General features: G+C 39.6%; 2 protein-coding genes across 2 annotated transcripts; one reads left to right on the forward strand and one right to left on the reverse strand.

The window, feature by feature from the left end:
• Positions 1–563: 563 nt before the first annotated feature.
• On the forward strand, positions 564–3,136 carry LOC134755338 (zinc finger CCHC domain-containing protein 10). Its single transcript, XM_063691853.1, has 3 exons — positions 564–767; positions 847–1,023; positions 1,523–3,136. The coding sequence occupies exons 1-3, from the start codon at positions 724–726 to the stop codon at positions 1,710–1,712; spliced, it is 411 nt and encodes a 136-aa protein (XP_063547923.1). The 5' UTR covers positions 564–723; the 3' UTR covers positions 1,713–3,136.
• A 1,111-nt stretch (positions 3,137–4,247) lies between these two features.
• On the reverse strand, positions 4,248–23,639 carry LOC134755714 (DNA replication licensing factor Mcm2). Its single transcript, XM_063692262.1, has 17 exons — positions 23,517–23,639; positions 23,230–23,399; positions 22,686–22,849; positions 22,100–22,289; positions 21,425–21,557; positions 20,154–20,301; positions 19,124–19,335; positions 18,038–18,241; positions 16,659–16,890; positions 15,934–16,025; positions 15,556–15,641; positions 14,576–14,743; positions 12,427–12,588; positions 10,699–10,852; positions 9,965–10,064; positions 8,343–8,482; positions 4,248–6,844 (listed from the first exon to the last, which is right to left on the reverse strand). Exons 1-17 carry the CDS (start codon positions 23,517–23,519, stop codon positions 6,557–6,559), a joined length of 2,646 nt encoding a protein of 881 aa, XP_063548332.1. The 5' UTR covers positions 23,520–23,639; the 3' UTR covers positions 4,248–6,556.
• Positions 23,640–23,733: the final 94 nt, after the last annotated feature.

Here is a 23,733-nt window from a genome sequence, read left to right on the forward strand (position 1 = left end):
TAACAAGTTTACTTCGCTATGATTGGATGAAATTATGTTTGACATGTCAACGGATTTAGAAAAAAACACGCAAAAGCAAGTCCGGGCACGTCCACGTAATTGACGTAAACTGTCATTGAAGTAACTGAAAGCAAGCGAAAATCGCTAATATCGTTTTTTTTTTCTAAATACTCTTTATGTCGTTCTAGTAAAGTCTAAATTTAAATAAGATCTCATAATAATATAAAAAACCCAAAAAAACAGTGAAAAATGGTTCAAAATTCCTCATTCAACACAGGAAATAGACAATAGACAAAACGTTCAGGAATACTCTTGTTGGAAGCATGTTGGTAGGGATTCCAAGGGGTTGTCTAAAATGAAACATTAAATAATGAATTAGACATTTCATGATTATTATATTAAAATTGTAATAGATTCAACCAAAATCAACTTTCATTTCAGTGAAAAATAAAAATCCATAGGAAATTACGCCTTGTTACATTGTTTATGAACAGTCATAATATTTCAGAACGTAAATATTTTGACACTTTAGATGTCGTACGTTTTCCACGCTTGACTATTTATGTGAAGATTTGTAATCAATGTAATCATTATTGTTTTGGGAGCCACGAGGACCGGTGCCTTAAAGAAAACAACTAGCTAGGTTCATTTTGCGATTTGCGACTACCTACATAAAAAGTAACCGACTTCATTTGAATCTCGAAGGTTCTTCAGCATATCAAGATGACTCTGGGGCCGTACAACAGACACCAATCCGATAGGAAAAAGTAAGATTTCTCTAAATATACTAATGGTTTAGTGTAGTTTAATAGTTTTTCCAGGTATTTACGAATTTTTTAATTGCAGGCAAGCAGCCTTGGCCGCGGCATTCCCTCAAGGCATCAAATGCCAGAAGTGCCTTGAGTTCGGTCACTGGAGCTACGAGTGCAAAGGAAAACGCAAGATTCTGGTTCGCCCGTCGCGGACCCAGGTCCTCAAGAAAAACTTGAAGGCTAAGGAAGCTAAAGAGGAACCACAGTGCAGGTAACAGCCATTTGTTGGCAATAGTATTTCTCAGGTCAACCTCTCTTCTATTCTTCTATTTATAGGTAATAATTATGTGCCCGACATAAACAAATCAGTTATTTAAATGCAATTTAAAAAAAAGCGGTTGGGTTTTTAATTAAGATCGGAAATAAATTTAAAACTACCCACATATTTAAATTAGTTGTAACTGAATTCAATTATAATTGGGTATCTGAGTTTTAACAAATTTAGTTAAAATACCAGTTATTTAAATAAGCATGCTACTTTTATCATCACCTTTATCCTGATAAACCCTTAAGTGTCTTCAGCAGGAGCTGTGAGCACAGTTTTTCTATATACTTTTATATGACACATTTTCCTGCACCCAATGGCTGTTTTTCCATTAACCGGCCCAGTGCCGGCGCCGGCACCTGCCGGAAGCAAAAATATATGGCTCACTTTTTGCACTTACTGGTGCCGGTAAGTATCACTTTTTAAATGTAATTTTTGTCAACAGTGGTGGTAGTTGTAAACTTGCAAGCAAGAAAAAGAAGCGCAATGACTCCAGCTGCTCCGACTGCTCTGGCAGCTCCTCCGACAACTCCAACTCCTCAAGCTCCAGCTCAAGTTCTTCAGACAGTGAGAGCAGCAGCGACTCCGAGAGTGACAGCGACAGCAGCAACTCATGCTCGGGGAGTGATGCATAAATAAGCTCATGGTAATTGTAGGACCTTCTCACAGTAAAGTTTTTATTAGCATTAAATTTCGTAATCGGGTTAGAAGGTGTGCAGTGTCAATTTTCTGTAGGTTATCGAGCTTTCTATGCCAAACTGATAGATATCTGTATTATCTTGACTTTATCTTGAGACAATGGAAGTTAGCCACTTGTTTTTGGTGTTTTAAGTTATGAAATCAAGGGTCAAATTGTAGAGAACAGAAATTAACTGCGATAGAAGCCCTTGTAATGTTCCATATTATAACTACCCCCTACTTTGCTTATGTTTTAAAGTAATGTGAAGCTTTACACTACCACACACATTTACTGTGAGACAGGTTTAGAAGCAGTAACAATGCTGGTCATTTTATTTAAAAAGATTATTTTTTGTATAAAAGTGGTTTAGACAATTCATTTTGCTGGCAACATCCTTCTGAGATTGTGTTGTTTTGTTTGTTTCACCAGCCAGTGCTATAATTGAAGAGAACCTTCCTACCTAAATCAAATATCGTTATCTGCCTCTGTATTACTCTTGCATATTCGAGTGATGTAGAGGCACGATAATGATTTTTGGATGTTAGCGGTTGGCCCTTTGGGCAACATTCGTACCAGTAATCTTCGGACCTGGCTTGCCAGTAACTGGTAGTCTAAATCCACTTAACTTGATAGATAACTTTTTGTGTGATTTGATTTTTATTTAATTCTTTACAATGCTAGACTTAGGATTTATGAATGTGTAGTTTCTTACTTGTGATGTCTGTTACCTAATTGCTAATAAACAATTAAATTGTAACTTCAGTGAGTGAGTTAGTGTAATGAAGATATTGTTGAAACATTGTAATTTGTTTATTGGTGATGAGGGTAATTTTATAAAAAGGATTTTAACTTATTAGAGTAAGATTAGTGAAGATACTATTGTTTAGGTCACCTGAGATATTTGCATGGGTAATTTTGAGTTTTTGATTAGGTCTAAGACCAAACGGTTTAGATAATTGAACAAAACACGAGTCCATGGTCTATAGAATTACCCATGTCAATTTGTAGATTGATTTATAGCAGTTTATCTGGTGGAGATCTATGCGGGCGTAGGATATGATATAATAAAAATATAATCTTATTTTCTGTGTTATTCTGTACCTATTGAACTAAGTTTAGATTTTACAATATTACTCATGACATGTAATGTTAGTGTACTATTGTTTCCATGCTTTGTACTATACTTGCATTGACGTAAGATAGCAGTAGTAACAACACAGTAGAGTACATGTTTAGAATATCTGTATGTATGCATATTTTATAAGACTTGTATGATCAAATAAATGTCTTCAAGTTAGCATTACGACTACATTTTAATTTCGTTTCTATAGTCAACTCATGAATTTTGATAAAAAAGTAAATTAAATAATTGATGGATGACATTATGTGGTTTCATTAGCCAACTTACACTAATTCGTCACACCAAGTCACACGTTTTGCCATTTCATTCAGGTTCTAGAGTCGGACCACGCCAAGTTTTAATACTAAGTGCTACCACAGAATCAATACTAAGTACCTAAGTACTGCCGTACAGAAAGGAAACTTCCTACAAAACCGAAGTTTGACAGCGGTTCAGGGTCGAATCATGCTATCCTTTTCTGATATATGGCACTATCACTTTCGGCTATTTAGGGTTGTCAAAATTCAGGTCGTTATCTTATCTGTGGTCGTGCACGCAAAGGGACGTCAAGTTGTGCCAACCCTAATAATTGCTCGGAGCAATGCTGAGCCGAACGGAACCGAGTCCCAGCCCTGGTGCTACGTCAAGTATGATGTATCTTACTGCCAAGTTTGTGCAAAGTTAGCGTGGTAAGAGCATACAATACACCAAAGCTCGGGACATTAGTCCATAGAGTATAACTTCACCCTTCCTTTTTGTTCAAGTTCCTTTTGCAACATCCATCGTCCTAACTTTCTTTATTTGTTCACATTTCTTTGTGTAATCGACACATGATGTAGCTTTTGAAACTTTACAAACCACTTCTTTTATTTTGTTGTATTTTAGCGTGGAATTTAAACTGCTCATTATCGTGACGAGTAAGAAATGTACGTTATATTTGATGTAATTGTGGGTACAACCCTGCAGTAATTGAACAATATATCGCTTGGTAGTTTGGTCCTTGCTAGAAGTGCTTGAGCTGCTAGTACGAATTGCGTTATCGCGAGCGACTCCATATATCAAGCGAGACTCTCAGTATACAGTCGCGCGCAACGCATGTCGTGCTGACTGAGGCCCTATCGCGAAAATCGAAATTTCTTTATCTGCCTCTATCGCTCGAATATGCAAGAGAGAGAGGCAGATAACGAAATTCGGAGGCAATTGTCGACTGGGAGCACTCCTGTATATTTGGGTTTATTTCTAATTTGATATCTTCGCAGGTTTTTATTTTCAAAACGCGACCTCTCAGTTTAATGCGACTACTACTTGTATCAGGAAAGTTTAATTTTCTGGTAGTCTTTAAGTGTAAACAAAGTTAAACAAACTGTAATACTGTAGACAAAATGTTTATTAAAAAAACGGTCAAAAAGTAAAAGAACAATTGCATTTTGTACTACAACGTGAGGCACTTACAGCTAGCTTATTTTAAAGCAATACCATTAAAATCTAAATATTACAATGAAGTGGGTAGTTCTACTAATTATGTCCTGCATAAGTGAACATTATGTACAATGAAAATGACTTGTAACATGTACATGATTAAATTGATTATTTATCTTATTAACTTTTAAAAATTACAAGATGTGATGATTCAAGTACACCTTCAAAACTTTTACAAAAATATGATCCGTAATACATATTTTTAACTAATTATAATTAGCATGAAATAAAACTATGAAAACGGATTATATCGCGTATATTGAATTTATAATACATCGTTTATACTCTGATTGTTCATTATTTTTAGTATGTGGGTATTTTTGCACTTTGTAATTTTTCCTCAGTCACCCGTTGACCACGAACGCTGTAAAGGGTTCGAAACGTCGGTATGTATTATAAATTCAATACACGCGATATAATCCGTTTTCATAGTTTTATTTCATGAGTAACTATCGCGGTAACCGAAGACAATATTATATAATCAGCATCTGAAAAAGTTACAAGGCGAACTTTTATGTACTTTCCATTCCTTGCTGGTTTGGTTTACGGTGTAAGAATTTTGCAAAATATATAACTTATGTCAAAAATATCCCAAATTTAGTCTTTGACCATTCGGAACCGATGATTTAATTCGAGATAAAATAGTAGTACAGTAGTCACTGATCACAGTGATCACTTGATCAGTGACTAGCCAAACATAATTTAGACGGGTTCGCAAAATACTTTCGAACAGCGGCGGCTGGTGATTCTATATTATGGGTGTTCACTATCACAGTAAAAAACTACACATTCAATCAACCGACACAAAATACGGTCATTGAACTCTCTTATAGAATTTCGCTATTACGAATATCTTGACGACCGATAGACGCTAACTGCAGTTCATTTTACAAATGGATTCTAGGTTGTGAATGTTGTTTTAAAATTTTATGGAAATATGTGCTAAATTGTTAACACATCGGTTTCGGTCCAAGCAAACTCACCGCACAGCCGTCGTCCGGCCCGCCCGCGCCCGCTCCAAACAAGACATATGTACTTAGGTAGGTAACACGATAAACTAAAACACCTAGTTACTTTTATCACAGCGACATAACACAACCACGGTGTTTTTGCATATTGATCTTATTTAATGACATATAAGTTTTTGTTTTTGACGAACATTGTTACGAAAGTTCAAGGTTTTCCTTTTATATTGAACTCGAGTCGATTTTGTAAACTTTTTTCACATTCTCCCGTTAAATTCATTCATTTTAAATACCTCACAACAAACAAATTATGTGCACTTACTGCTTAAACTCTTGGTTAATTATTTATAATAAAAAAATGCCAAAATTCCATTCACGCGCGTACTTTAAAATTGACTACTAACTAAGGTCTGTTTACAAACAAGTGCGCGCGCATTCGACGAGAGGGCGCAAGGTCAAACGGGCTACGGAGCGCCGCTCCAATTTTACCTCTTTCTTCATAGAAAATCTTCTGTTTCACGTGCGGAACTGTAGCGAAACTTCTCTTTCGCTCTCATTGAATTTCCTATTGATTTTATGTACTAAATCTTTTTCATAGGAGCGCAATCCAAAGCGCTCCGCTTCGCGCGTTACCTATGATTCCTATGAAATTATAGGAGTAGGCCGAGTAGTATAGGCCGTCTATAAACTTATAATGAATAAAGGTAATTATTTAATTGGTATTTTACTTTTGTACGATAGATCTTAAAGAGTAATATAATAATTAGGCACTATAATTTCATTATGATTATTTATGGGAGTGCACTGCACAAGCGCTCCTTAGAGGAAGCCGCGCCTGCTTTCGAAAACTTCATACAATACTTTCCAAATGGGGTTGGCCGGTCGAAATATTTTACAGATGGCGCCAGCATAGATTTTACCTGTCAATCCTACAAAAGTGCCAAATTCTTGTTTTGATAGATAGATCTGTTTATTTGTTTGCCACAATGCACACAAAATGTTCAAATACAAAAATGACATAGGTACACAAAACAATCCAGAAAAAAAAATAGGAATTATAAAAACAAATATCACACAAATTCTTACATAATAGAAAAATAAAGAAAAAAAATATATTGGAATTTTATGGCCTGGATACCAGCTAAATCTCATAGAATAAAACTAGACAGTGGCGTATGAAAACCTTTGACAGTTGCCAACCCCATTTAAAGCCATACAAAACAATGGTGTCCAAAACTAAACCTCAGCAGGCGCATCGGGCAGCGCATGTATAATCACCTTCCTCTTCTGATCATAGCTAAAGCTGTTCATCTTAAAAATACGGCTGTCATAGAAAGGCTTTAGGTCCGTAATGTTGATCTGTCTCGCTCGCTCCAGGAGGTCCCGCTCAGATATTTCAATGGTGGATTGGGAGTGGTTGTGGAGGCCGCGCATGTAGGCGAGCTGGTCCATGGTGAGTTGGCGGAGGATGTAGTACAGGAGCTCGCTGTGGTCCTTCTTGTAGGAGAGGTATTTTTGGAATGTCTGAAACAAATTAAAATAAATAAATATTTCTTACACAGATTGACTAAGCCACGGTAAGTCCAAGGAGTCTTGTGTTATGGGTACTCAGACAACGTTTTCAACCAAAAGGTCGCTTGTCGGTAAGGTTGATTTCTAATTGAAGCTATATGGAAATAGTGCCTTACTGACAAGCGACAATAAGTACCCTTTTGATTGAAAATGGCACATATAAATACTTAAATACATAGAAAACTCCCAGACTCAGGAACAAATATCTGTGCTCATCAAACAAATAAATGCCCTTACCGGGATTCGAACCCAGGACCATCGGCTTCACAGGCAGGGTCACTACCCACTAGGCCAGACAGGTCGCCAATTGTTTAGTGCGATGAGCTGATAAAGCGTGGATTGTTTTAGCTCACTCACAGAGGTCTACATTTACTAGCTATTAACAACAATTTTTTTTGAAAATACATATATTATATAAATAAGTTTTTGGCAAAAATTTCATTTTTGGCACAAGCTTTTATCGCTGACTGTACTTTTCTTACCGAAGTACAATTTGACACTGGGATAATGGTTTAATCACTTAATCCTGGGTTAGTGGGATGGTTCAAGTAGCGCTAAGTTGACGTCATTGACCAGTTGTTGAAATTACTACTCAAAAAAAAAAAAACAAGCAAATAATTATGTTTAATGATTAAGGGGCCGTAGTCGATTTTGGAGCAAAAATTTAAAATTGATAGATTTAGTCGATGAAATTATACACGTTTTGCTACGTAATATCTAAATAACAAGTATTGGTTTCTATTAGCACGTCTTCTCATCTTGCCTTTTAATAATCAGGTCGCAAGCGTGCGTCACCGGTAATATATGAAAAGAAGGGGTAGTTTTTAAAAATTCATCAAAAATTTATGGTGGTAAATTATACAAATTGATGTATAGGAATAGTTTCAGCAAATGTTGTAGATTGTTTAAGTATCAAAATTATGTTGAAATTAAGTCGATGTTCAGAGAAATTGTCACTTGTTTTGAAGTTATTTCTGGAGAAAATTGATTTCGTCTAACTTTCATTTACACTACTTCAAAGTCATAATAATAAAAATGTAGTCTGATAAACGTCAAGTACAGGATATGTGTAATACAAAATTACCATGTTTAGCCGTCCAAACTTTACGAAATTTACAAATTAGAGCGACAAAATCAGTGCTTTACGCGCGTTTACCAAAGCGTCCATCAGAAAAGCCAACATTACTAATTTAGTGAGCCTGTTTTCAAAAAATTGATCTGATAAAAGCTAAGATAAGAAGACGTGCTAATATAAACCAGTACTTGTTATTTCAATTAGGTAACAAAAGGTGTACAATTTCACCGACTAAATCTATCAATTTTACATTTTTGCGACTAAAATCGACACCGGCCTCTTAAGTTCCCTATTTTAAATAAGGCGAAAAGGCTAACTTTTGTCCACTTTAGAATAGTATCGATATTCCATAGCTAGTGTGGTGTGAATGCATACCTGTCGCATGGCGCGCATGACGCTGTACTTCTGCGTGTCGACGAAGCTCTCCAGCATGGTGCGGATGGCCATGTTCACGTCCTCCTCGTTCACTTGCGCACGCAGGTGCATGCGAGCGTGAGCTTCACTCATGCGGATCACTGCGAAGCAAATGTTATGACACAGAATGAGTAATAGCACAGAATCCATACTAATGTTATAAATGCGAACTTGCAGACAGGCGAAGGAAGCCCTCCCGACGATCAACCCAGGTCTGTCACGGAGGCTGCGACTGCTGAAAAGGCCACAGCTCCGGCTACTAACTGGAGCCATAACTGGCCACGCCCCACTAAACAAGCACATACTAACCATGCGTGTTACAGATAGCCCCCTTTGCAGGGCATGCATGGAGGCAGAAGAGACAGCCGCCCACGTCATCCTCGAATGTCCAGGGGTGGCAGAATACCGGGCACAATACCTCGGTTCGCCGGGGTCTCTCCCAGATGTCGTCGGCAACATCAAGGGTCTGCTAGGCTTCCTGGAAGAGTTGGGTTGGCAAGAGTAGTGCCGTCAACCCATCACGCAAAATAGGCGCATTATATGACGTCGAGTTGCGGAAACCAAGCCCGCGAAAACCTATAACCTATATAAATGCGAAAGTCTGTCTGTCTGTGTGTTACCTCTTCACGCTTAAATCGCTGAACCGATTTAGTTTAAATTTGGCGTAGAGATAGTTTTAGTCCCGGGGAAGGACATAGGATAGTTTTTATCCCGAAAATCCTCTCTTAAGAGGGGTGGAATCATGGTGGAATTGAGATAATTAATGAGTTGCCTAATATTTGTGTGCATATTATGCTAAAATTGAATGATTGCTATAAAACTTTTTCCAGGCGCTATTCTTACTCTAGCTGGTGTTACTAAGTCCACGCAGACGAAGTCGCGGGCAAAAGCTAGTTTATAATAGTACTAGGTTTAGAAGGTTCACTCTCTAACAAAACGCGTCTAGTACGCGCAAGGCGGCGCAAGCGCGTGCAGGCGCGCGTTCCGTGGCGGTGCGCGGCAATTACTATGGCAAAACCTCAAAATTGAGGCGGCCGCAGGTACTTGTAGCGACGCGACGAAATCGCGGAGTGAAACACGCCTGGTAATAGTACTACCGTACAGAAAGCACACTTCCTACAAACCCGAAGTTTGACAGCGATTCAGGGTCGAATCACGCTGTCCCTTTCTACTGTATGGCACTATCCCTTTCGGCTATTTAGGGTTGTCAAAATTCAAGTCATTATCTTATCTGTGGTCGTGCACGCAAAGGGACGTCAAGTTGTGCCAACCCTAATAAGTGCTCGGAGCAATGCTAAGGATGCTAAGCCGAACGGAGCCGAGTTTTCCCGAAAGGAGGAGTGTCTCCCCACTGGTTATGATGAGTATTATATATTTGTTATTGTTATAATTTTGCGTTTTAAACATAGGTATTTATTATATAACACTGTAATCCCGTTAGACCCGGTAACGACATTAATTATAGGTATTTACTGTTTGCATGTAGATAATGTTTTGACGGGGGCTTGGGGGCTGTATGATAATACTATTACTTATTCTGTGCCTAGACTAGAGAAAGAACAGCGAAAGCAAGCATAACTCACCAGATTCAATATGCCTGACGGTGATAGGTAAACTGCCTGTGGCGAGAGATTCCTGACGCAGTTGACTGTACATTTTTGCTACTTTGTCTTGATCCATATTCTGGAGAAAAAAGCAAAAAAAAATATTAATTACTTTGGCGGCAAATACTGGAAATTATTTTTCTCGTCTTTTACTAGAGAGACAGTAAATATCCCAATAGATATAATACCACCCAAGCGAGAAAAAATCACAGCTGCAACAACTAGGAATAATCCAAAATAATTATAAGATTTGATGACATAAAAAACTTTTTCATTTGTCATGCTCTAAAAGAGGGTCATTGTTGTTCTAAATGGTGTGCAGAAAATGATACGTTTCTGCATAAGAGCATTTTACGTTCCAAGTACGATTTTTTTAAGCACTTGAAATTTGGGTTTAAATGGATTTGTTATACAATTTCCATTCTGATACTTAACTCCCCATTCCATAAATAACGATACTTTCGCCTAAATTGTTAATTGAAAGTACCCTCACGAAATACTATAAAAATTTATACTTAGTCGTGTTTTAAAAAAACACATGCATTTTACTTTCCTCGTATTCAAAATGAAAAATAGAGTGATTAACTCGGGTGAAAGGAATCATTTCAGCCTCGGACTAACTCGGCATAAATGAGTGCATTTTATCCCTTGGTTAACAATCTACTTTTTTATCTTAGGCTCTGGGCTGGTTTCCTACTATAATTTATTGATACCTGTAGTTTAGGTCGCACGTTCTCCTTCGCGTACACGATGTATTTCTTGAGCAGGTCTTGCGACAGCGCGAAGTCCGTGTCGGTGAGCTCGGTCTCCTCCGTGGCCTGCCCGCGCTGCGTCGGGTGGTGACGAATGTGGGAGGCTACTACGAATCTGAGGAAAAAAATAAAATAAAAAAAATATCTTTATTTCGGAACGTTCAAAATTCCATACAATATTGTTAGTATACCATCGTTATAGTTATGTGTTAGTAAATACATTAAAAATAAAAACAAAACTTTCAACAATGAAATCACAATCCAATAAATTTAAAATGTAAGACGCATGAAACACAAAAAAAAAAAACAAATTTGATTTGTTCCCAAAGTTGCGTATGAAACAAGGTTTTGGAATAGTGTGTAAATTGGAATAGTGGATGTAAGATATGCTCTTTCTAAATGAACTGTCTAGGAGGATATAACCAAACGGAGACGCCACGTCTGTAATTTTCTGTACAAAATAGTCTGCCGATTTTTGGGGGGGAGGGGAACGTCAAATGTATGCGTAACGTAAAAACAGCCATGTCAGATAAACGTCAGTCCATGCATTGTGTATGATCATTGGCCGACCATTTTCGACAGAGGGGAACGCCTGTTAATGGCTACTCTGTTTGGTTATATCCTCCTAGTGAACTGTCGTATCCATCCAACTAATTTTGCTGTATTAATTCTCATTATTTCAGATGGAAAAGCGCCCTAATCAGACACTAGACCTCTCAACACTTAACTTACTTAAGTTTTTTGATATGTATTACTAACACTATGGATTAGTATGTCTGAATTAAATGTTTTAATTTAATTTTTATTCATAACTAGCTTTTGCCTGCGACTTCGTCTGCGTGGACTCAATAATCCCAGCTAGAGTAAGAATAGTGCCTGGAAAAAGTCTTATAGCAATCATTCAACTTGAGCATAATATGCACACAAATATTAGGCAACTCATTTATTATCCCAATTCCACCATGATTCCACCCCGCTTTTCACCCTCTTAAGGGATGATTTTCGGGATAAAAACTATCCTGTGTCCTTCCCCGGGACTTAAACTATCTCTACGCCAAACATTCAACTAAATCGGTTCAGCGGTTTAAGCGTGAAGAGGTAACACACAGACAGACAGACAGACTTTCGTATTTATACTATTAACTACTAGCTTTTGCCCGCGACTTCGTCTGCGTGGACTTAGTAACCGCAGCTAGAGTAAGAATAGCGCCTGGCAAAATTCTCATAGCAATCTAAATTTGACCATATTATGCACACAAATTAGCAGGCACTTCGTTAATTATCTCAATTCCACCCCGCTTTTTAGTTTCTTAAGGGATGATTTTCGGGATACAAACTATCCTATGTCCTTCTCAGGGACTCAACTTATCTCTATGCCAAATTTCATCTAAATCGATTAAGCGGTTTAAACGTGAAGAGGGAACACACAGACAGAAAGACAGACAGACAGACTTTCGCATTTATAATATTAGTATGGATGGATTCGCGGATAGAGACTGCTGATTGATCCACGTTTAGTATGAGATGATCAGCAATTGGTGCTAGTGGTAAGCGTGCACCATCCCACTAACCCGGGGTTAACCGGTTAAACCGTTGTCAAACTGTACTGGTAACCATGGTAACTCCAGGTTCGGTTAACCCCGGGTTAGTGAATGGTTGCAAGTGGCCCTAAGATGAGTAGGAACTTACTTGGCGAGGTGCGCGTCGCGCATGGGCTCCGGCTCGTCCCGCACGACGCACAGCACGTCGAAACGCGACAGGATCGGTTCGGACAGGTTCACGTTTTCGGTGAAAGTTAGGGACGCGTCGTACCGCCCGCCGATCGGATTGGCCGCTGCTATTATTGAACACCTGCGAAATAATGAAGAATTTATTAACGGTGGAAAGCAGACGCTAGGCTATTTCATATCGGTGCCGAAGAAAATTCGGTAATAAACAGTTTGCTCAGGCTATGATGGCTTTGCAGAATACGTGCAATTCAAGCCAGTTCTCAATTTTTTTATGTAGAGGCTGGAGTAGCATGCATCCAAGAAAATTTCAATAGCGCGATTAAGAATTTTTAATACAGGGAACAAGCGCCATCTAGCATGCAATTCGTAAACCAAACACAATCTGCACGAGTCTTATCGCGTGAAAAATCTTGATAGCGCGATTCAGGATTTTTACTGGACAGTACAGCGCCATCTAGCGAGCACTTAGTAAACTATAACTATACACAATTTGTACGGTTAGGGGGTCATAATCCCAAGAAAAATCTTAATAGCGCGATTCAGGATTTTCACTGGACGGTACAGCGCCATCTAGCATGCAATTCATTAACTAAACAATATGTAAGAGTCATTATTAGGGCTTAAGACGATTCCAGCACGGTAATTACCTGGCCTGCAGAGAAGTGACGATGCCTTGGAGATCGAGGTGAATGTAGGTGTGCATGGTACGCTTGTTGACTGAGCCAGCGCGAAATGCGAGCGAAGCCTCCCGTTTCAGCTTGGGTGATAAATTGGTAATGCTTTTGTATGCCCGGCTGTGCTGTTGCTGTTATTATCCTCTATAGGTCGCATTTCTCAAGTGATTTTCGTGAAATTTTGTGAGCAGGTTCGATAATGGTTTTCTTTGTCGATTTAGTTTTGATAAGTTTTCAAAATGGCGGAGCCATGGGGTTTCGCGAGGTCACTACAGCCATAGAGTAACTTATACTAGAGCGGTACTGTCATAGTAAATTTTGTAACCCCAGTAAATTCACTGCCATCTGTCGACACACTTTAAAACTAAAAATAAAGATTTATAAAAATACGATAAAATGTATTTAAATATGGATAAATGTTTTTTTTTTTAATTTGGATTAATTATTTTTATGATTTTGACCCCTGTTCTTTCACTGATATGCGTTAAAATTGATAAATAACAAACGAAACCGTCAACGCCATCTCTACGACAGTAGGCCAAAGCTAGTAGCGCCCTCTGATCGTGAATCAAATTTTCTTGATTTTTCGAGGCACGTTTTTTCCTTAGACTGTACGGAGTTATATCTATCTTTGCTACAGCTAGTACAAGTGTTACCTGGCATGCAGGGAAGTGACGATGCCAGCCTTGGAGATGGACTGCTGCTCCATGGCCTCGTGGATGGAGGTGCGGTCCTGGTCACTACAGCTAGTACCAGTGTTACCTGGCATGCAGGGAAGTGACGATGCCAGCCTTGGAGATGGAGATGGACTGCTGCTCCATGGCCTCGTGGATGGAGGTGCGGTCCTGGTCACTACAGCTAGTACCAGTGTTACCTGGCATGCAGGGAAGTGACGATGCCAGCCTTGGAGATGGAGATGGACTGCTGCTCCATGGCCTCGTGGATGGAGGTGCGGTCCTGGTCACTACAGCTAGTACCAGTGTTACCTGGCATGCAGGGAAGTGACGATGCCAGCCTTGGAGATGGAGATGGACTGCTGCTCCATGGCCTCGTGGATGGAGGTGCGGTCCTGGTCACTACAGCTAGTACCAGTGTTACCTGGCATGCAGGGAAGTGACGATGCCAGCCTTGGAGATGGAGATGGACTGCTGCTCCATGGCCTCGTGGATGGAGGTGCGGTCCTGGTCACTACAGCTAGTACCAGTGTTACCTGGCATGCAGGGAAGTGACGATGCCAGCCTTGGAGATGGAGATGGACTGCTGCTCCATGGCCTCGTGGATGGAGGTGCGGTCCTGGTCACTACAGCTAGTACCAGTGTTACCTGGCATGCAGGGAAGTGACGATGCCAGCCTTGGAGATGGAGATGGACTGCTGCTCCATGGCCTCGTGGATGGAGGTGCGGTCCTGGTCACTACAGCTAGTACCAGTGTTACCTGGCATGCAGGGAAGTGACGATGCCAGCCTTGGAGATGGAGATGGACTGCTGCTCCATGGCCTCGTGGATGGAGGTGCGGTCCTGGTCGTTCATCTTGTCGAACTCGTCGATGAGGCACACGCCGCGGTCCGCCAGTACTAGCGCGCCGGCTTCTAGCGTCCAGTCTCTGAGAGACACAAACATAGGTTTAAATAGGACCACGAATACGTTATTTTTATTACACTACGAATAAGATTAGGAGCGTAGAACCCAGAGATTCCATTTGCCCATTTGTACTCAGGTTCATTGCAAAATTGATGATGAGAGGCGCTGCCGCATCCCCAGGATCAAAGCCTCAAAATCACAAAATCGAGCCAAACATGCTACGCTATTTATATTGAACGTAAACATTGTGATTAGAAAATAAATGTATTTATGGACAACAAACTAAGACCCACCATAGAAAGTTTTTCAATTTTTAATTTGAACCTTGTTCTATAAGTAAATTGGAACGAATTTCGTTTGTTTTACAACACAATGAAACAAAAGAAATGCTACTTTATTTGATTCATGAAAAGTTCAAATTAGATTGAAATTAATATGTACATTTTAATGTACATTTAGACTCACGAGGTTATAGAAACTAGGAGAGGATTTACATACTTATCAGAAGACATCCACAACTCAGGAAGAAACATTCATGCTCATGAGTCATGACACAAGTGTCTAGGATTCAATTCAACTACCAAAACATATTATATTATTTATGTAGAAGTTTTACTTCGCTCAAAAGTTAAGTTTTTTTTTTCTCAGTGCATCCACCTTGACGCTTTTCTGTTTAGCCCTATGGTTCACTGCTAGAGAATGCCTATAAAGGCATTAAGTCCGCCTGTCGTACACTTATTATGTGTAATAAAGTTTAAAATAAATAAGTAATTAAAGCGATTTGTCTTTCTGTCCCGTGATTGTTATCAATGTTATCATTCTCCTACAGCTTACCTTGTCGTAGGATTCTTCCTCACATAAGCTGTCAAACCGACGGCGCTAGCGCCTTGGCCAGTGGTAAACACCGCTCTTGGAGCAATCTTAAACAAAAATAAACTTTAGGACATGGAAACAAAGTTGAATTTCACTCGGCATTATACTTGAAATTTACGGCTACGGTTTCGAATATTTAACTTCAATGAGGGCTAACGCGTATGAATTCGCCGCTAGGGGCGCTAGTGTAGATGGTGGTCTTTTCCATAGTTCGAAATGTCAAATGTCACTTGTCACTTCAATGACTGACAGCTGTTCTTTAGTCTTTTGGACCACCATCAACAGAGGCGCCAACTGGTGAGCAAAAAAACGATAGCGCTCATTATGAATTAAAATTACCTTTTCTGTGTACTTGAGGAACTGAGATTTGGCTGTACCGGGGTCGCCACAGATTAGTACGTTGATATCGCCTCTCACTTTGTGCTTCTCGCCTGTTGAAAAACAGTTTATTAATTACATAATCATATTATTTTACAGTGGAATCAAAAATTCTATAGAACCACAAATATCATTTGATAGGTTTAGGGCTTAAAAGCAATGGCTACAATGAAAAGAATAGCGCCAATGTGATACCCGCTTAAGTTTGTCAGGAACTCCTTAAGTTACAACTAAGTTTTAATCCATACCTGGATTCATAGATTAAAGCCAGTGCCAGTCCCCTCTTCATATAAACATGGCCATATATAATAGGTGCCATTCTTTGCAATATACGTTGTCCTATAGGGAGGGCCCTTGGACAACTTTACTCCGGGTTACATATATACATCTAAGTTCCTATTAGTATACAGAATAAATAATAGTACTACCGTACAGAAAGGAAACTTCCTACAAAACCGAAGTTTGACCGGGTACAGGGACGAATCATGCTGTCCCTTTCTAATATATGGCACTACCCCATTCGGCTATTTAGGGTTGTGAAAATTAAAATCATTATCTTATCTGTGGTCGTGCACGCAAAGGGACGTCAAGTTGTGACAACCCTAATAATTGCTCGGAGCAATGCTGAGCCGAACGGAGCTGAGTTTGCCCGAAGCGAGGAGGTTTGCACCCCTGGTAATACACACCTGGATTCTTCGATTCACCACCAAACAGCGCCAGTGCCAGCCCTCTCTTGATATAATCATGCCCATATATACTCGGCGCCATGCTCTGCACAATACGTTCTCCTATACGGGGGTCCTTGGATAATTTGACGATGTTAGCGACATCTTCGTCGGTTAGAGATTCTACTATGTGTTTGCAGTCCTTCACAACTATGTAGTTGGCGATGATTACTGTTGCGAATACTGGGAAACCCTGGGAAATGAAATTAGTATTAGAATATTAGATATATAAAATAAAAGTTTGGCTGTTTCATACATTTTGGCTAGTATGATGTTGATATTTTGTATAAGAGTCCATTTTTTTTCGCGGTTTCGGGGTTGGTCCCATTGTAAAAGTTGCTCAGTATGATCAAAGATAGATATAACTCCGTAATAGATGGATACAGTCTAAGGAAAAAACGTGCCTCGAAAATCAAGAAAATTTGATTCTCGTTCAGAGGGCGCTACTAGCTTTGGCCTACTGTCGTATAGATGGCGTTGACGGTTTCGTTTGTTATTTAACAATTTTAACGCATATCAGTGAAAGAACATGGGTCAAAATCATAAAAATAATTAATGCAAATAAAAAAAATCATTTATCCATATTTAAATACATTTTATCGTATTTTTATAAATCTTAATTTTTAGTTTTAAAGTGTGTCGACAGATGGCAGTGAATTTACTGGGGTTACAAAACTTACTATGACAGTACCGCTCTAGTATAAGTTACTCTATGGTATGATCTATATATTCACCTCATACATTTTTGCAGGTGACTAAATAAACAACCTGTATTATAATAACATGTGCAGAAATAACAATAGGACCGGATAAAAAATCCGCAAAGCGGTTTAAGGGAGATGCATGATGTCTCGTGAATGTCAGCTGTAGATCCGTTGGTGAGTTGAGGAATGGTAGCTAATCAAACACTAGATTTATTTTAAATTCTACAAGTTTTGAGGTAAAATGGAAGTCAGCTGACTATAAAGTCGCGGATTATGCATCAGTTGCAGTTTGTTATTTTAATTTGCACTTATATTTCTATATATACCTTTATTAAAAAGAATACAACCGACAACCGGTCTGGCCTAGTGGGTAGTGACCCTGCCTGTGAAGCCGATGGTCCTGGGTTTGAATCCCGGTAAGGGCATTTATTTGTGTGATGAACACAGATATTTATTCCTGAGTCATGGATGTTTTCTATGTATTTAAGTATTTGTATAAGTATTATATATATCGTTGTCTGAGTACCCACAACACAAGCCCTCTTGAGCTTACCGTGGGACTTAGTCAATTTGTGTAGGAATGTCCCTATAATATTTATTTATGTTTATACAATACATCATTAAACTTATCATTACCTGTTCCGTGTTGAGCGAGCCATCATAATTATTAGTGTAAATGCCAGTTAAGTCCACCTCATCCCCCGGCTTGCAGCGGTCGCACAGATCAGCTAACAGTATGCACTCCTTGGAGCGCGGGATGCGGCCGGCCGGGATACGCCCGGGGGACTCTTGGATGGTCACCTTCTGGTAGTTTCTGTATACTGTCTGCTCCATGTTTACCTGGAAAGAGGGAGTGTTTGGTCAAAATCATGGACAAATATTGTCCAATTATTTTATTGGGCTGTTCGTTAGAATATGCCAAGACATACAAGTTTAATGTTTTTGTAGTGATCAATCATTAGGACTTGGTATCTGTTTAAGTTTACTAGCTTCTTTGCGAAAATAGGTTTAAAAACCGGCCAAGTGCGAGTCGGACTCGCGCACCGAGGGTTCCGTACTTGTTAGTATTTGTTGTTATAGCGGCAACAGAAATACATCATCTGTGAAAATTTCAACTGTCTAACTATCACGGTTCATGAGATACAGCCTGGTGACAGACAGACGGACAGCGGAGTCTTAGTAATAGGGTCCTGTTTTTACCCTTTGGCTACGGAACCCTAAAAACTGAAATCCGAATGCCTTCTTTTCATATAGAACATTGATCAACATTGTCCTTTTCAAAGAAAATGCCACCTTGTTTAATTTATTCTTTTTATTTCAGAGGTTTAACTTTATTCCAATAATGTTAAGTATGTCGAATTCGACACGGTGGGAGATTATAATTATATGGGCGTATTTCGCATAATATTATTCGGCAGAAAACCCTAACCTTAACTTAAAAAATTCTGCCAAATGAATATTATGCGAAATGAATATTATGGCAAGTATATATTTATGGGAAAGTATCATTCGACCACCATTCGATTAAAAGTTTTCTGCGATACGTGTTATGCGAAGTGTATTTCTAACAAATAATATTCTGTCAGATGAAGGGAACAAATAGAAATAAACGAAAAAAAAAAACGGGGAAATTCAAATGCCCATTTGTGCTATGAACTGCCACGTGCATGATCGGAGAACTACGCAGATATATATCCTTATGTTCTTTTAGTAAAATCTTACCATGAAAGGCCCAGCACTCTGACACTCAGGACAAGACCCAGGCTTCACTTCAGAGTTCTGCGACTGCACAAATGGACCCAAGATGTATCCGCACCGGTTACAATCATACTTCACGACTGACAACTGAGGCAGTACTCCAGTGGTAGCCGTGATGACGCCTACAGTTCGGACCAGCTGGTTCAAGTGAAGCTTGCGGAAGGTTCTGAGTTCCTCTGGAAGAAAGATATCACAATGATTTTCAGCTGCCATCATTTGCGAAAATAGTTTTACAAGGTTTGCTTGCAGACCCGGACGATAAGAATGCACTGGCATTCTTATGAATCATTCCCATCTGTCTCCACCTCATGTATGGTGGCGGTCACATTTCTCCCAAATTTCATTTACATCTCTCATATAAGCTTACAGTAATCAAAGATAGACATAACTCCGTAATAGATGGTTACAGTCTAAGGAAAAGTGCCTCGAAAATCACGAAAATTTGATTCTCGATCAGATGGCGCCACTAGTTTTGGCCTACTCTCGTATAGAGGGCGTTGACGGTTTCGTTTGTTATTTACAATTTTAACACATATCAGTGAAAGAACATGGGTCAAAATCATATAAAAATAATTAATGCGAAAAAAAAACATTTATCCATATTTAAATACATTTTCACGGATTTTTATAATTCTTCATTTTTAGTTTTAAACTATGACAGTACCGCTCTATCTTATTATATCCTCTTTGCAGTAATATACCAAATCGCTTACAACAAAATTCTGACACAAATGGGATTAACCGAAAACTATCTGCAGTGCTAAACTATCATGAACATTAGTCGCAGTAGGTTTTGCTTGTAGGTAACTTAATGAAACATTACTATGTAACGGCCCGGCCACGACATCGCGCGGCGGCTGCAGCGGCGAGCGGCGGCCATAGGTGAGAACGAAAGGTCCGATCGCTGTGTCTCGCTCCAACCTATGGCCGCCGGTCGACGCTGCCGCCGCCGCGCAATGTCGTGGCCGGGCCGTTAATATTTGGGTGGCCATACCAATGAGTGGCAAGTCCGATATCCGCACGTGTATCTCTGACGTAACTCGCTCGTAGCTAGGGAACATGTGCAGCACCACATCTTTAGCCACCTCGTCGAAAATTTGCAGCATCTGGAACGGCGCCTCGGGCAAGAAGTATGCCAGGACCTGGAAATAAATATAGTTTGGTACAATAAGTCTTGCAGCATAAAAAGAATAGGCTTGATGACAAATTTTCATTCATTGGTATCAAATGGGGTTGGCAACTGTCAAAGGTTTGCAGAGATGGCGCCATCATAGCTTGCCCCTTTTTCTATGAGATTTGGCTTAAAGGGCTGGCATCCAGGGCATTAAAAAGCAAAAATTTGACACAATTCTAGGGATTGACAGGGCAAGCTATGCTGGCCCATCTGCTAAATATTGCGACCGGCCAACCCCATTGATCAGATTTGTTTTTAGGGTCTATATGGGACCCATTGCATTAAAGCAATACAAAAGTCAGAAATGATAGTCAAAGTCAGACAGTCGTACTTCACACGAGAAACGCTCCAAACAAAACGATAAGTGAACGTCAAGGTCACTGAGAGCCCATTTTGAAGTATGGACAAAACAAGTAAATTGCGTTTTTGTCGGTGAAATATTGCGTTTATGTATATTGTTTCTATATCTTTGTTTGAATAAAATGTAAGGAATCGAATGCCTCCCTCCAATAAAGTAAAAAAAAAAAACTTAAATTTTGAAACTGTAATTATTGTGATAAATTGCTCATTTGCTATCTATTTTACTAGATTTTGTTATAAAATTCAACATGACACATTTCATAATCCCTATTAAACAAAAATCCACCTTGTTTTGTTATTAGTATGGTTCACTATGGCTCTGAATTACTGAATTTTGGTTGTCATCTGACAATCATGATTGCAGTGGGACAATCATGATTGCAGCATGACTGTAGAGTTTCGCGTAATATTCCCTATTGACCTTACATTATAGACATAGTATATACAAGTCATAGACGCGCCACCGAGCGACCGGGGGTAAGAGAGAGAGTATTCATATAAAATTTGGGCAGCATAGGATTTTCTCTCTTTCACTCTTATAAATTTCGGTATTTCGCCATCGCCTCCTACCTAGTATGCCACCCGGTCGGTGATAAGGACAAAGCATGGCACTATTTTCTCTTTCCTCTTATAGGAATCGCAATAAGACTATCTTTCTCTATCAAAGAGTGTCAGGCCCTTGCCTTACATATACATATAGTTTATATGTCTATATGTAGAAATACACGTACCTGCTCTCGCCGGGCAAGGACATCAAACTCGACATGGAAGGAGGCTTGATTGTGTTCGCACATACGTCGTATACGATCTTTGTACACGTACTGGCCTTTGCTGTTTGTGAATGTGCGGAGGAAATTCTTGAATCTGTAGACACACAGAATAAAAAATATTTTATAAGGTGTGTTCAATAAATATGATCAACAAAACCAAAATTAATCCGCAATTTTTTTGTAGCTTTGAAGTAAAGATATTCGATATTAAATCACATTTACAATTGGGTCTATCGCGAATTTATTTTGTTACCTTTATTTACCGACGTTTTGACACAGGTTTCACTGGTTGTGGTCGCGGCTAACCGACCTCCCAGCAAATAAAGGTAACAAAATAAATTCGCGATAGACACGATTGTAAATTTTATTTAATATGTGATCAAAACGCGAAAGTTCTAAATGTTATAAAGGTATTCGAGTTTAAAAATGTTAACTTTTAACATAATTATCTTTATTGGTCAAATGCACATTAAACATATAGTACAGTCTCGTCTGAAAATATCGATACGGACAAAAATATGTATACACTACCTTATTGCCCATATATTAAGGTAGTGTATACATATTATTGGCATTTATTCCGTAACGATATTTTTAGACGTGACGTGTGGCCTCATTCTTGTTGCCCATGTTTACCTGTTAGCAATTTCAGTCCTGGGTCCCAACATGGACACCCACTCCTTGGTGGTATACCCCTTGGTGTCCTCGAGGTTCTCAATACTTTCGATGCCTTCCTCAACCTGTTCCTCGGCCCCGGTGGCCGCCTTTTCGGCGGCTCGGCGACGCTTGGCGCGCGGGGCGTCGCCATCTTCTTCATCGGACTCATCTAATGAAAAAAGAAAACAAGAAAAAAAAATTACCCAATATTCTCTCCCACCTTCCTTAACAACTGGTGTCACCTTCCTGCTCTATAAAAGTCCAGTAGTACCACGGAAGCGAAGTACTACAGACCCATTGCTTGCCTACACTCTACAAGCTCATTACACCCATTTTGAGAGCAAAAAACAACGCGCACATTGTCACTAATAACCGGGTCCACAATAATGAGGCAATTTCCTCACGGACAAAACTGCCCGGCACGGTATGCTTGTTTGCCACAGATATAATATAGAAAAAAGATGCCTACCAGGATTTGAACCCGGAAACTCCTGCTTCACAGGCAGGATCACTACCAACTAGGCTAGGAAGGTCGTGTGAAATTGTGGAGTAGTTAAATTCTCACCATAAAGCAAGCCCTGGTCATCCCGCCTCCTCCCTTCCTCTCTGTCCCTGCGTCGGAGCTCTTGTTCAGCTGCCCGACGGTCTTCAATGGACATGGGGTCATAGTTGTCATCATCCAGGTCTGCGGCATCATAGCGATCCAATCCGGGCATGGGGCGGTAGTCCCTGGAGAATAAGATGATGTGTACCTCTTACTAAGTCATTCTTTTAAAATTATGGCTTCAGTTCAGTAGGACTATTTTGCCAGTATCAAGGTCTTAGAAGCTTTAAATATGACTAAACTTGTATGGTTAGTACAAGACAGTGTACGGTGATTTTATTAGCTCTTGTAAGGAAATAGCTGTACTTTGGGGCACCCTCTGGTCTCATAATAATTCCAATCCATCTGTCAGATTATGCGATTTTGGTATTAAGAAAAGGTAATAGGGTAGATAAGTATTTGCTGAGAGGGTCCAATGGATTTACCCAAGTTTGAAGTTAAGCGACACTTATGCACTTATGCTCACAGTATCATACGAAATAAAGAGCAGAAATGATAAACTCACGCCTCCATGTTATCATTGAACAGCTCTTCTCCATCTTCCTCTTCCTCCTCAAGCGGGTTGTCTCCGAGAATGGCGCTCTCGTCCTCAAACATCTCATAGTCGCGCGCCGGAGATGTCATGCGAGACCGCGCTCCATCTCGGTCTGATGGCGTGTCTGGAGCCGGGAAACTCTATACAGACAGATATAAGTACCATCAAACACCGGGATATCCAAGCCTTTGTGTGGTGCCCAACAGCGGTAAAGCACCACACGATTTAACAACATTTCAGCTCAAAAAACGACTTACCATTGTTACTTAAGCGTAAAAGTTACTAGTTTAAGGTACAACACTAAAACTTAACACAAATTGAACGCAATTACATCAAAATAACAGGAAAACACGATGCCACTCAACAACAAACAGGTTAAAAAATAAAATGTCAAAATGCGCGCGAAATATCAGTTTGTTCGGGTCTATCATTTTGTTAAAAACTCCTTACGGTCAGCGGTTGAATAAGTAGTTG

This window comes from Cydia strobilella, chromosome 1 (assembly GCF_947568885.1).
Source record: "Cydia strobilella chromosome 1, ilCydStro3.1, whole genome shotgun sequence".
Lineage (NCBI taxonomy): Eukaryota > Metazoa > Arthropoda > Insecta > Lepidoptera > Tortricidae > Cydia > Cydia strobilella.

What these genes read in the sequence shown, in the direction of transcription:
- LOC134755338 (XM_063691853.1), top strand. Translation starts at nt 724, where the DNA reads ATGACTCTGGGGCCGTACAACAGACACCAATCCGATAGGAAAAA. An exon ending in CACCAATCCGATAGGAAAAA is followed by an intron (nt 768 to 846) that starts GTAAGATTTCTC and finishes TTTTAATTGCAG; the next exon opens with GCAAGCAGCCTTGGCCGCGG. An exon ending in AAAGAGGAACCACAGTGCAG is followed by an intron (nt 1,024 to 1,522) that starts GTAACAGCCATT and finishes TTTTGTCAACAG; the next exon opens with TGGTGGTAGTTGTAAACTTG.
- LOC134755714 (XM_063692262.1), bottom strand. An exon ending in TCCTTGCCCGGCGAGAGCAG is followed by an intron (nt 20,302 to 21,424) that starts GTACGTGTATTT and finishes ATTTATTTCCAG; the next exon opens with GTCCTGGCATACTTCTTGCC. An exon ending in ATCGGACTTGCCACTCATTG is followed by an intron (nt 19,336 to 20,153) that starts GTATGGCCACCC and finishes TCTTTCTTCCAG; the next exon opens with AGGAACTCAGAACCTTCCGC.